The sequence below is a fragment of the Phodopus roborovskii genome, unplaced genomic scaffold (assembly GCF_943737965.1).
Source record: "Phodopus roborovskii unplaced genomic scaffold, PHOROB, whole genome shotgun sequence".
In the NCBI taxonomy this organism is placed as follows: Eukaryota; Metazoa; Chordata; class Mammalia; order Rodentia; family Cricetidae; genus Phodopus; species Phodopus roborovskii.
In genome coordinates, this window is record NW_026125295.1 from 24,116,414 (window position 1) to 24,129,936 (window position 13,523).

General features: G+C 42.7%; 1 protein-coding gene across 1 annotated transcript in view; it reads left to right on the top strand.

Annotated features, from left to right (window-relative positions):
• The first annotated feature begins 8,431 nt into the window (after positions 1 to 8,431).
• The window catches only part of Slc25a36 (solute carrier family 25 member 36), a 28,327-nt gene continuing 23,235 nt past the window's right edge, over positions 8,432 to 13,523 (top strand). Inside the window, exon 1 of the mRNA XM_051206608.1 lies at positions 8,432 to 8,638. Within this exon, the coding sequence (XP_051062565.1) occupies positions 8,598 to 8,638 (41 nt within the window). The 5' untranslated portion in view covers positions 8,432 to 8,597. The remainder of the gene's footprint in view (positions 8,639 to 13,523) is intronic.

Consider the following 13,523-nt stretch of genomic DNA (forward strand, 5'->3'; position numbering starts at 1 on the left):
TACTCCATTGACATGAGACACTGTTGCTCCTGACAGCAGCGTGCAGTTTCCCGAAAATATGTTGGACACTGTTTTTGCTCCTGCTGGAGTTCATTCTCGCCTTAGCTAATGGCCTCTTGGGCAAAGAACTGCCCCCACCTTGACCACTGATTTGGACACGCAGTCCTATGTGCTTGCAGGAGACAAATATAGAAGACTGCTAGACCTTGCCAAGTCAGGATAAGACAGCCTTTCTACCTCCCTACTGTTGTTGTGGTCTGTCAAGTTCTCTTGGTCTTAGCCAAAACTGGGTGTACCAAAGTTGCTGTGAGACCTAGGGTGACTGTCCAGGTAGCTTGCTGTTTCTGTCCTCGCTGCACCTTTTAGAAATTTCCCATCCATACTTCCTGTCTACCTTAGGATCATTATTTTCCTTCTCAGTTCTTGATGAGGTTGAAGATTAAACTATCACAACTATTATTCTCCCTTCCTAGTTAGCTAAATTAGGTACTAGATTTACGTTTTCCAGCTTAGGACAACTCTATTGTAAACTCTGTTATGCCTTCACCCTTGGGCTAGATATGTAGGTCGTTTTGTTCTCAATTTTCCTTTTCTTAGAGCACACTTGTTATTCACTGTTTTGTATATAGTTTTGTATCAAGCCTAAATCTTTTCTTTAGACTAAAAGGGGAATTGTAGTAGGATATTTACTTTGTCTCCTTCTGTGGCACTGACCACGCCATTGGGGGTGGAGCCAGGGGCAGTAGTGGCCTGTGGAAGGAGGTCTAAGGAGGAGACAGGAAAGCTCTCTTGCTGGCAGGACAGGGACAGGAGAGTATCCAGTGGAACTTGCTGGTGTTCATCTGTCTAGTTTGTAAGTTATTTCTCCCTGAATAAACATCTATTCGGCCTATTTGTTTATCCTGATCCTTATTTAACCACAATAGGGTTGTTTGTTTGTTTGCTTGTTTGTTTGTTTTGGGAGGAGAGGTTTCTTGGCATTTAAGAGATTTATTGATTTCCTCCATTTTTCTGTTGTTGTCTTTACCTCCATTTCTTTAAGAGATTTTTTTTCCTCATTCCTCTTTAAGGACCTCTCCCATCTTCATAAAGTCATTTTTAAGGCCATTTTCTTGTGTTTCAGTACTGCTGAACTGTTCAGATCTTGCTACTATAGGATAGATGGGCTCTGGTGATGCCACGTTGCCTTTCCTGTTATTGTGTCCTCACACTGGCGTTTAGGCATCTGGATTTGGTGTGATTATAGGTCTAGGTGTCAATTACTATGTTTGTCTTTGTTGGATGAGTGTTTTGTTTCTTGGTTTCTGTTTCCGCTCCAGCCTTCTGGTCTAAGTGGCCAAGGATTCCGGTGACTGATGCATCTTCAGGTCCAGTAGGATATCTCCTCTGGGGTTTTGGAGGCCTTGGGTCCCTTGTTCTAGTCTGGCCTTAGTAAAGCCAAAGTCTTCTTGGGTCTCTAGATCCAGCCTGGTCTCCAATAAAGCCTGAGTCTTCTTCTGGCATACCCAGGACCAACCTAGCCTCCAGAAGAGCTTTTGGGGACATTCTTTAGATGTTGTGGACTGTATGTGGGCCTATAGAGTCTGCTGGAGTTCTGTTCTGGCTTATGTAGCCTGGGCCAGTTCTGGCTGCTTTGGTCTGTGCCTCAGTAGCAGAAGTCTGCTGGGATTGAGAGTGGGGGCCCAGAAGCAACAGGGCTGGGGTTGAGCTGGGATGGCATTGGCCTGGGAAGAGTCTCCATGGATAGAATTCAGGGAGGGGTGAAGTTCTGATCTAGGCAAGTCACTCACCCATTCTTGCTGGTATGACCTGGGCCTGCCTGGTAGAAGTCTTCTGGGGTTGCGAGGAGAGCCCCACTGTTGCACTGGGTACTAGCTAGGAAGGTGTGGGCATGGGGACTATGATCTGGACTGTTTATTTGACTATATTGATTTTTTTACTTGTTTGTCCCTTGGCTTAAAATAAAGATTTAGGGACTGTTGTGGAATATTAGTTGAAGATATGTTACATTTGTTTATGCTATTAAACATTTGTTTAATAATGCAAAGATGTGTTGCATTCTTTTATGTTGCATTTGTTTAACTCTATGAAACTGTGTTACTTTGCCTGTCTAAAACACCTGACTGGTCTAACAAAGAGCTGAATGGCAAATAGCTAGGCAGAAGAAAGGATTTAGGCGAGGCTAGCAGGCAGAGACAATGAATAAGAGAAGAAATCTGGGAAGAGAAGATCAGGGAGCAAAAGGAGGAGAGGCAGACATTGGGGACCAGCCACACAGCCACACAACAAAGAATAAGAAAGAAAATATACACAGTGATGGGAGATGTTGATGGGAGATGTCATTCTGTATATGTTTCTCATACTGGTTAATAATAAAGCACTGTTGGCCAATAGGAAAGGAAGATAGGAGGGACTAGGAGACAAGGAGGAAATAGGAAGTAGTAAGGAGGAGTCAAGATGGAGAGTCAGGAGAGAGCTGGACGCCAGCCGCTCCCGGTAAGAGAAGGCCATGTGAAAATACATAGATCAGCAGAAATGGGTTAATAATTAAGGCAGAGCTAGCCGATAAGAAACAAGTAACTGGGCCAACAGGATTATATCAAATACAGAGTCTCTGTGTATTATTTGGGGCTGGCGGCGTGGCGGCGGGACAAGACCGGGAGGCGGCAGGCGGAAAAACCCTTACACGTTACAAGATGTCATTCTATAAATATGTTTCTCATACTGGTTAATGAATAAAGCACTGTTGGCCAATAGGAAAGCAAGATAGGCAGGACTAGGAGACAAGGAGGATTCGAGGAAGTAGTAGGAGGAGTCGGTATGTAGAGACTAGAGAGAACAGAGGTCCGGGCCCACTCTCCGGTAAGATGAGACCACGTGGAAATACTTAGATTAATAGAAATGGGTTAATAATTAAGACACAGCTAGCCAATAAAAAACAAGTACCTGGCCAACAGGGTCTCTGTGTGTTATTTGGGGCTGGCACAGTGGTGGGTCCAGGCCGGCAGGAAAAAACCTACTCCTAACAACACAGAAATAGAGAATAGTAAAAGCTCAGAAGCAAAGGTAGATGGGATGATTTACGTTAAGAAAAGGTGGCTAGAAATAAGCCAAGCTAAGACCAGGCATTCATAAGAAAGAATAAGCCTCCTGTATTTGTTTGGGAACTGGGTGGCGGAGCCCCAAAAAGAGTAAAGACTAAAAACAACTACAAGGGACCATGAAATGGCTTAGTGGGTAATGACATGGGATGGTTAATCTTGGTTGTCAAGTTGACTACATCTGGAATCAGCTAAAACCAAAACAGATGAGTACATTTGTGGGGGATAGTCCTCTATCAGATCACTTGAGGTAAGAAGACCTACTCCTCATCTGAATCAATTTAGATCAGAAGGCCCACCTAAATCTGGGTCATTTGAGGTCAGAAAGCCCACCCAAAATTTGAACCATACCTTCTAATCACAAATGTCTTCACTATTTCCAGATTATAGTTTATTCCAGATATAGTCAAGTTGACAACCAAAAATAGCCATCACACACACACACACACACACACACACACACACACACACACACACATTCATTCTATCAATTCTGTTCTTCTAGAGAACCCTGACTAATACAGATTGTTGTACCAGGAGTGGTTCTAGAGAAACATATGAGTTTTGTGGGGGAGACAAAAGAATATGATCAAAATAGATTGTGTGAAAAAAGTTTTTAAATTAGAAAAATTGAGGTTTTTCAGGGGATTTTGGATATGCTTTGGGGCCTGGAGACATAGTATTTCCCAAAAGGAAACAGTTGATTTCACCATAGAGAAACTCCATCTTTGCAAGTGAAGTATCTTATCAACCTTAAGTACTCTGTCTAAATGCTAATTACCAGTGTACATAGCTAAGTCATTAAATGCCATAAGCATCACAGAGTGACTGATGGGAAGGCACCCACAGGGAGATTGAACTGCATAAGGAAACTACTACCCTGGAATTTTCTATTTGGAACTCAGATTTAAGTACATACTTCTTCTCCAGAACCTTATCTTCTGATGTCTCTTTCCAAAATTGTTTAAGTTTTTGTAGGCACTCTAGTTTATATTCTCAGAGGAGGAAGGGACTGCTGAGCTGTCAGTATGGATTAGATGACGAGAGAAGGGACTTTAGGGCCTGACTTCTTTAGTTTCCAACCCAGATCATAACTTGCAAGTTGTCAGCTTAATAAGTCCCATAATCTCTTTGCATCTCAATTTCCTGTCTGTAAAATGGGGCTTCCTTACAATGCTTGTAGAGAGGATTAATTTAAATATTTCCCAAGTATTTGTAACACTGCCTGTTACATAAGAGGAACAAATGCACATTTCTATACTAATGTATGAACATTAATGTTCATAATTTATAACAACTGAATACTGCATGCAACTTAAATGGCTGACACAAGACCAAAATTAGCTACTGATTCATGCTACTGCATGAATTAGTCTAAGAATAATTATGCTCATCAAAATAAACCAACACACATGCATATGTGATGTGTATGTATATGTGTGTCCATTCTGTGTTTTTATTTAGATCAAATTGTAGACAAATGTAAGTGAATATATAGCAGTTGCTTAGATGGATTGAACAAAATTTGAAAGTATACAATAGTCAGGAGATTTGGGGATGGGGTGGCAGGGAGTTGATGGATGTATCACTTACCTTTATCACAGCAGTGCTTCTGGGATATATACATATATGTTACTTAATGTGTATGGTTTAATACATGTCAATTATAACTCAATAAATATTAAAGTAAGCAATCAGGGGCTGGACATACAAAGTGCTGTATAAATAAAAAGTGCTTCGAGATTATCATTGCCACGGCACAAAGGGTCCAAAAGGATAGTCACCTAACTGTGGACAGTGGTTTCCAATGAGAAGCAGGATTTTAATTTTTAATTTTAATTTTTTCTTCAAACCCTTCTGCATTTGAATTTACTGCTAAAAGTAAAATGAGGATGTAGGGATGTGGCTCTGTTGGGAGAGTGCTTCCCCTGGATCCAGTAACCACAGCGTCACATAAAAACAAGGCACAGAGGCATATACCTGTGATCCCAGCACTTGATGTGGGAGGTGGAATCAGGATCAGAAGTTCAAGGTCATCCTCAGATATACGGTAAGTTTAAGACCAGCCAGAATGCCTAAAAACCCATCTCACACACACACACACAAAAGAAATGATGCCACATTTGGTAAAAAGAATCTACTTAACCTCTGAGATGGTTTGAATGATAACTATTCCCCATAGTGAAGGGCCCAGGCCCTTACCCAGCCCCCTACTTTGGCAGCCATGACAGGCAGCAGAAACAACCCAGCAAGACATAGACCCCTGATGTCCTCCATGTTTCAAGGAACCAATCAGAAATTAGCTGGCAGGCTCTGGGTGTGCTTTACTGACAACAATGGAATGCAAAGTGTAGCAACTGCCCTGTGAGGGCCTCTAGGCACAGCAACCTTCCTGCAGCTGCAGCTGACCAATCAACACAGGACAGGTTGTTCACGCCCAGAGGTTCACCAATCCTGAGACTGTTGCTATGCAACTAGCAGACCCCACACACACTCCCCTTGCTCTACTCCAATATATTCCCTGACCCACTGCTGCTCCAGGTCCTGCCTGCTTCACCTGCTGTGTCAGATGGACAGGGGAACTAAGTTAACTTGTAAAATTAAACTCTTTGCTTTTGCATCGGATCAGGTCTCCTAGTGATTTGGGGGGTTCAGGGTTTGGGCACTTGGTTCTGAGTTGGTGGCACTGTTTGGTTTAGGTGGTGAAGACTTCCTGGAGGAAATACCATTGGGAGCAGGCTTTGACATAAAAAGACAGGTGCCACCTCATTTGGCTTTCTCTGCTTCCAAGGTTCCCATTGAGGATGAGCTCTCAGCTTCCTGCTCCAGCATCGTGCCTACAGCTGGCTGCTATACTTCCCCCACCATGTTGTGCTCTTATCCCTCCAGAATCTGGAAGTCACAATAAACTCTTTTAAGTTGTTTTTGGTCAGGTGTTTTACCATAATACAACCCTACACAACAAAAATCTACCAAACATCTAAAACTGATGTTGCCAACCTAAGGCTTGAAGTTCATAAGAATTTCTACCTACAAGAAATAAAAATAACAGGGAAAAATTAAGAAAAGTAAGAGATAACACTGTGGCATCAGTCTAGTGTGGTCTATTGCACCCTACTCCCATGGCTAAGAAAGAACTTTCTTCAACTCTTCAGCAATTAAAATTAGAAACCATTATGAGCCAGGAAGTTGAGGCCTTTTTGTTTTGAGGTATTCATCTGATTGTGACCAAACATCCACAAGCCCTTTTGGTAGAAGCATAGTTTTGTTTCCATTCACCTGGTCCTAATACCAAATTTCAAGAAAGCCCAAAGAAGCTTGTAGAAAGGGCAAAAGAGGCTGTGGAAAGAATTTGTTGAAGAGGTGTTCTAGTCCGGAGAGATAAGAAAGGTTATTACAGTGTTGTGGCTTGCTGGCAGGCTTGGCGGTGAGTTCAAGCCTGGGTCCCTGTGGACTTCAGCAGCCGTGCCCCAGTGGGCGGTGCCCGGATTTAGCCAGAACGTGCGGGGCCAGAGTCTGCTTCCACAGTGGCCTCTAAGAGAGACAGAAAAGGAAATGGCAACACTGGACTTGTCACTGATCTCGGAATAACTGTTATTGTACAGAAATGTGTCCAAGGTAGAACTTGTCCACAGCTGCAGCATAGGGAATGGTCTCGGTGTGGAAACAACCCAAGTGGCCATCCACTGAATCTAAGTCATATTGTGATAGAGTCAAGCAAGGAATATCAGCCATGAAAGGGAATGAAGCACCCTTCATGCAGTATGGTACAACTGAACAAGGCCACACATTGTATAATTTATTTATATGTAATGTGCAAAATGGGCAAAACCAGAGGGGTAGAAAATGCATCAGTGGATTTGAAGGGTGTAGGAGGAAAGGAGAATGGGAGTGACTAATAACAAGTATGTGGGTGCACCGGGGTGAGGAAGCGTTCCTAAATTAGGTAGGTGAGGGTTGCACAACCAGGAAAATATACTAAACCCAAACAAATCACACATTTTAACAACCATTCTTATGGGAATTGTGTTGCAACAAAATTGCCTTACAATAGAAATACCCATTGGATGTCATGCCAGAATTTTTGGCATTTGTCCAGGGTTGTCACTCTTTGAGTCTGTTCTTCTATCTAGTTTTGTCCATGTTTTTTTTCTTTTCTGCACTAGTAAACAGCTATTCTTTTAACAACTAAAGCTCTGAAGTGAGACTCTCCTGGATTCAAATCCGAGTTCTAGAACGAACTGGGTAACCCGGGGCAAAGCACTTTGACTGCACGTGCCCCTCCCCCTATAATAATAATAAGGAAGACAATATCACTGCACTTAGTCAGCATTGTTGACGTTCTTTAAATATTTTTACCCACCCAGTCCTCTACTGTGGCGCGAAAACTTGCAGTCTGTATGTTTTGTAGCCAGCAACCACATGGTGGCTCACAATCATCTGCAATGAGATCTGGTGCTCTCTTCTGGCCTGTAGGCATGCAGGCAGGCAGAATACTGTATACATAATAAATAAATCTTTTTAAAACAAAACATGTGTTGATCAATAAAATAAGTAGCTTATTCCTGCAGTAAACCTTCATATTCTACGTGCCCATTACTCAAGACATTTTGTGAAGATTTTTTTTCCTTCACATGACTCTACCTTATTCCTGTTAAGAATTCTGTCAGCATTCCAAAACACAAGAATGTTCCGCAGAGCTTGGAATGCCTTTAATCCCACCACTTCGGAGATTAAGGCATGAGTTGGAGGCCAGCATGAAATTCACAGCGAGCCCCAGACCTACAAGGCTGTTTCACAGAGGCCTTGTACTCCTCTCCAGGCAAAAAGTTGCAGTGATTTATTTCCCCACTCCCCTACAGATCCCAATGTAACACTAATGTTTAATGACCAGGTTTAGTACTGTGCAGTCTGTGAGACTGCCCAGGAGTATCCGTGCACAAGCCTTTCCAAGCATTCAGCGATTTCCAAGGCAAACACAGGAAGCAGAATGGCTCAGTCCTAAATCCACAAATTTGCAGAGTGGATCAACTGCGGCCTTGGCCCGCTGGGCTCTTATTCCAGACTGTCCCAGCAGGTCTGCGCAGGTAAGTGGCGACGCCTGGCCAGCCTTCCGGATTAGCGGATCAGGTGCGAGGGCGAGGTCGACTTACTACCCTCCCGCACGCGCTCCCGTCCTGCCCCGCGGCTCTTCATTGAGGAGCCCCCAGTGCGATCACGTGAAAGGGGCGTGCGGTCTTCGTGACGTCACGCGGTCTCGACCAATCGGAGCTTCTGTTTATGTAGGGCTCCTCTGGACTCGGGCTGCGCAGTCTGGCGGAGGTTCTGGCGGAGGTCGCTGATCAGGAACGCCGCCGGGAGGGTTCGGCGCTTTCCCTTCTGCAGCTGCGGCTCCGCCCGCTGCCCCGGCGTCGCTTCTTGACCCACGCCTCCATCTGTGGCGGGCTGCTGGCTCCGCGTCCCGCCTCTGCGCCCGGAGGACATGCAGAAGAGAGAATGAGCCAGAGGGACACGCTGGTGCATCTGTTTGCCGGGGGGTGAGTCGGTGGGGCGCGCGGGGTGGAGGCTGCGGGGAGACCCGCGGAGGGAGGCCTCGCCGGGCCTGGGCGGGGGCCGGGCGTGAGTCGCGGCCTAGCTTGTCGGCCATGCACGGCAGCGGAGGCGTACGGACCCCGGCCTCGCGTAGGAGGCTCGGCCTGGTGACAAAATGGGAGCCGTCTCGGCCTCCTCGCCCCGCGCGCCTGGGCCTCACGTCGCCCACGTTCGCGGGCGACCTTGTTTCCGGCGGCCGCTGCGCGGTTGCTGCTGGAGGCTGTTATTGCAGCCGTCGGGGCGGCGTTGTGCTCTCTCAACCTTGGTACCTGGAGGTTATTATATTCCAGCCCTGGAAATTTTTTTCTTTTCTCTAGTTGGCCTCGTTTGCGGGAGACGGTGCAAAGCTGTGACTTTGCAGTCTTTTCTCTTGTTATTTCTTTTTTGAGGAAAACCAGCCTCTCTGTGCACTCGCCGCTTTAGAGAAGGGGTGGGTTGAGAGAAGTCATGTACTTAGATGAATATTTAACTATATATATATATATATATATATATATATGCGCACAGGATTAGGATGGAGCCTGAAGTCTGGTTTGCTGATGTCACAGCCATTTTGCAGAGCCAACTTTGTTCCTCCATTCGATATGTTCCTTCCTAATTATTTAGATAAACAGAACAACATTAAGACTTTTTATCCCAGCCGGGCGTTGGTGGCGCATGCCTTTAATCCCAGCACTCGGGAGGCAGAGGCAGGCGGATCTCTGAGTTCGAGACCAGCCTGTTCTACAAGAGCTAGTTCCAGGACAGGCTCCAAAGCCACAGAGACCCTGTCTCGAAAAGGAAAAAAAGACTTCTTATCTGTAAGATTATAACGTTGTCGTCATAAAAACAGCAACGGTGAATTAACTTTCTAGTCTATGTAGCAGAATAAAGTAGTATCTCAAATCCCAAGGGTTTGATTTGGATCAATCACTTTAAGAATATCAAAGGAATTGACATACTCATTCTTTTCATGGTTGTTTGCTTTGAGTTAATATATGGGGAGTCTATTGCTAATAATTACAATACTTTACTTAGTTGGTACCCATTTAATTCAATACTTATTATTCACCAATTTTGAACCACCCACTACTCTGGCATTAAAACAACTGCTAATTTTGTGAGAACCAGTTTGCTTTTTTTATGTTAATGAAATGTTTACTGTCAGAAAAGGGCTAATTAAATCTCAACTGTACCTGAACTTTGCTCATGCCAAGCTAGTTTTCCACCACAGGGCTCCATCCCTGGCCTTTAAAAAAAAACTTTTTGTTAAAATGTGTTTGGGGGTGGGGAGTAAGGAAAAGTAAAGCTGTATTGTCCTGAAGTTATTGGGTTTCTACTTGTAATTAGATCTTCTAGCTACATCTGCACGTTAGAAGACCATAGATATTTTAATAGACAAAATTCTTTAATCACTTCACCTGTAAAACAAAGTTGAGGACTTTTTTTAAAGGAAGGCCCTTCTGTAGCTACTAATATTTGTTATTCTGTGTTCTGGTTTCATGTTTTGCAATTTTTGTTAAAGCTAGAGTGCACTTGTATATGGAATAAATGTTAGCACAAACACTTTGCTTTCCCAGTTTGTAGTAGGATCATCACTTTGTGGATTTTTTGGTTTTTCCAGACAGGGTTTCTCTGTATTATTTTGGAGCCTGTCCTGGAACTAGCTCTATTATAGATCAGGCTGGCCTTGAACTCACAGATATTGTCCTGCCTTTGCCTCCCAAGTGCTCGAATTAAAGGCATGTGCCAGCTCACTTTGTGTTTATTAATACTTAGAAATTTAGGGCATTATGATTAGTTTGTTGTTGTTGAGAGCTGGAATGGAGGATTTTTATGGGATCCAAAATTACCAGTTTATTCCCTCCTTCCCAAAGAAGTCTAGAATGTACACAGAAGTGACCAGATACAGTGTTTTGGCTTGTAAATTCCCTTTTGTATTTCATCTCAATTTCATATTTGTATGTAGTGGTTGCCAAAGTGATTCAACATACACTCCTCACAGAAACATCAGAGTGATGGGTGATAGCAAAGGTTATTTTGATCAAAATATAGAAAAAAATGCAGATGTCAAAAACATTCTCTTCCCTAAGGTCAAACATTCTCATACATGTAAAATGAGGAATAAGCAGTTGAAAGTATTGATGATTATACAATACATAAATTCTGTTCAGTATCATATTCTGACAGTGTTGTATGTAATAAACATGTAGCATTTCAAGGCAGGTTACGTTGGAAATGTCTAATTTATATATCAAAATTGCTTATTGGCAATAATTTAGTGTATTCTCCACAAGTGCTAGGATAAACCAACTTATGGAAAACACACTAAATTAGGATTGTATTACACTAGGAGTTGTAAAATTTACTGCAAAGAAGAGGTGTGTCTTTGTAGAGTCTATGTCTGATCTCCCTCCCACAACATATCTTAAAAAAAAAGAATAACCTTTCAGAGTGACATTTATTCTTAGTCAAGGGTTTTCTTAACACGGGAGCCTTTGAGTTCCTTTCCTGATAGCTAAAATGCTGTATACGCGAGTGTGCACTTCGGGAACCCAGAAGATTTTTACTAGGGGCTGTATTGTTAAATAGGAACATTTGAAACAGGCTAGCACTGGACCTTGGTTCTGAATGGCACACTCACATGCAAGACTCGTGCTTTCTTTAAGTCACCCTTTGATCTCATTATGCTTTCACCAGAGTTAATATTAAGGAGTTGTAAAGTCATTTGTTGGGTTAATTGAGTTACAGAGACATGGTAGCCTGCAAAAAAAAGAGAGAGAGAGAGAAAGAGGGAGAGAATGTTTAGTAAGGGTTAGTTTTCACTGTGTTTCACTGCTGTGTGTCTGTGTATAGACATAAAATATATAACGACAATTTTATCAAGTTACTTTATAATTTATTAATTCTTTAGTGAGGAATGTTGCCATTTTGTTGTTGTTGCTAAATTATCTCACTTGGCTCCTTGTAAGAACAGGCCATAAGTAGTATTATACTCTGTCCATAATTTTTTTACTGTTCCCATTTCCTTTCTCTTTCCTATTTTTCCTATGGGGTTTTTGTTTTTAGGTTGTTGGTGTGTGTGTGATTTATTTTTGAGTGCCTAGAAAGATGATTCAGTGGTTAAGAACGCTTGTTATTCTTGGAGAGGATCCAAGTTCAGTTTGACTCTCAGCACCCATACGGTGGTTCACAACCATCCAAAACCCAGTTCCAGGGGATCTAACAGGCACACATGGTATGGAACATTAATACACATGAAGTAAAATAAACCTTAAAACTAAATGTGTGTGAGCATATTTAGGTATATGTATATGTACCACATGTGTACAGGAACCCATGTAGACCAATCAAAAGAAGGCATCAGATATTCTGGAATTGGAGGAATACATGGTTGTGAGCCACCATGCAGGTGCTGAAATTGAACCCAGGTCCTCTGCAAGAGCAATAAGTGATTTTTAACCACTGAGCCATGTCAGCAGTTACATCCTGTGTCTTACTTAGACCATTTGGGCTGCTATAACAAAATACCATAAATCAGGTGGCATCTACAAAGTTGACATTTATTTGCTCCAGGTTTAAAACCTTGAAAGTCAGGTGATGGTGATAGCAAATTGCATGCCTGCCTAGTGAGGGCATTTTTTCCTCAGACTGCATTCTAATTCTGTTCTCAAATGGTAGAAGGTGCTAGCCAGTAACACTCTTTACGACATAAAGCTCTTTCTCAGTATTAGTCACTTCCCCAAGTCCCAGAGCCCTTCTTCTCAGTGTTGCCAACTTTTAGGGGGGTAGGATTTGAACCTATGAATGGGGAGGGGAGGAACGTGTCTTAAACATTGAGATATACTCCCCTGTAGGAATTTCATTCTAATGGATTGGAAAACTAAGAGAAGTTGCTTATTCTGATAGCATTTTGTTAAACTGCTTCCCTGTTGTGGATTAGTGTAGCACAGCCCTAAGGGAAGGGGGGTTGATCATATTCACAAATGGTATGACATTGTTTGCCTTTCACAAATGTATTGACTTTTGTGCTGGTAGTCTAAAGACAAAGCTGTGTAAAGGTAGTTCATTCATCTGGGAGGAAAAGGACTAAGGAGGACCTGCTGCCCAAGTATAAGGACTTAAGTTCCAGTCGCCAGTAAAAGATAAGAAAGAACAGAAGGGATCATCAGTAGAGGAGCCAGATGAACGTACTTAGCACATGCCTTGGTCCGGGCAGGGAAGTCTGCGTTTGAGGTCTGTCTAGTCGATGTAATGAGATTCTGTCTCAGAAAAGAAAAGAACCAGAACATGTTCTGAAATGGAATGAAGCAAGTAAGCTACAGCAAAGAAGAGAAGGTGAGCTTTGTAGGGTTACTGTCATAAATTATGTTGACAACTCTAAGCCACTGGATCTGATCTGATTGGAGACCTTTAGGGATTTTGATTGGGTGTTTACAGGGCAGGGAGTTAAAATGTAATTAGAACAGTAAAGAGATAGAAACAAATGAATAACTTTAAATGAGATTTGAAGCAAAGGGAAGCAAAAAAATTTAAATTTTACTTTATGAGGGAAATTTACTTTTTCAAAATATCGCATTCCTTGTGGATATTTTTCCATAGTGGAGTTATTAGTCCTTAGTCTGATACTATACAACTGTACCTCGATCTGTGTGTTAGTGTCCTTCCACACTTCTGTTAACCAGTTGGCCAGCATTTTTCTGATTTGGGTATTATTAGCCTTTACTTTGCTCTAACATTCAAAGAGAATAGTCTATTAATTTATTGTTTTTGTTGTTGTTTTCCCCCAGACAGGGTTTCTTTGTATTGCTTCGGAGCCTGTCCTGGAACTTGCTCTGAGGCCAGACTGGC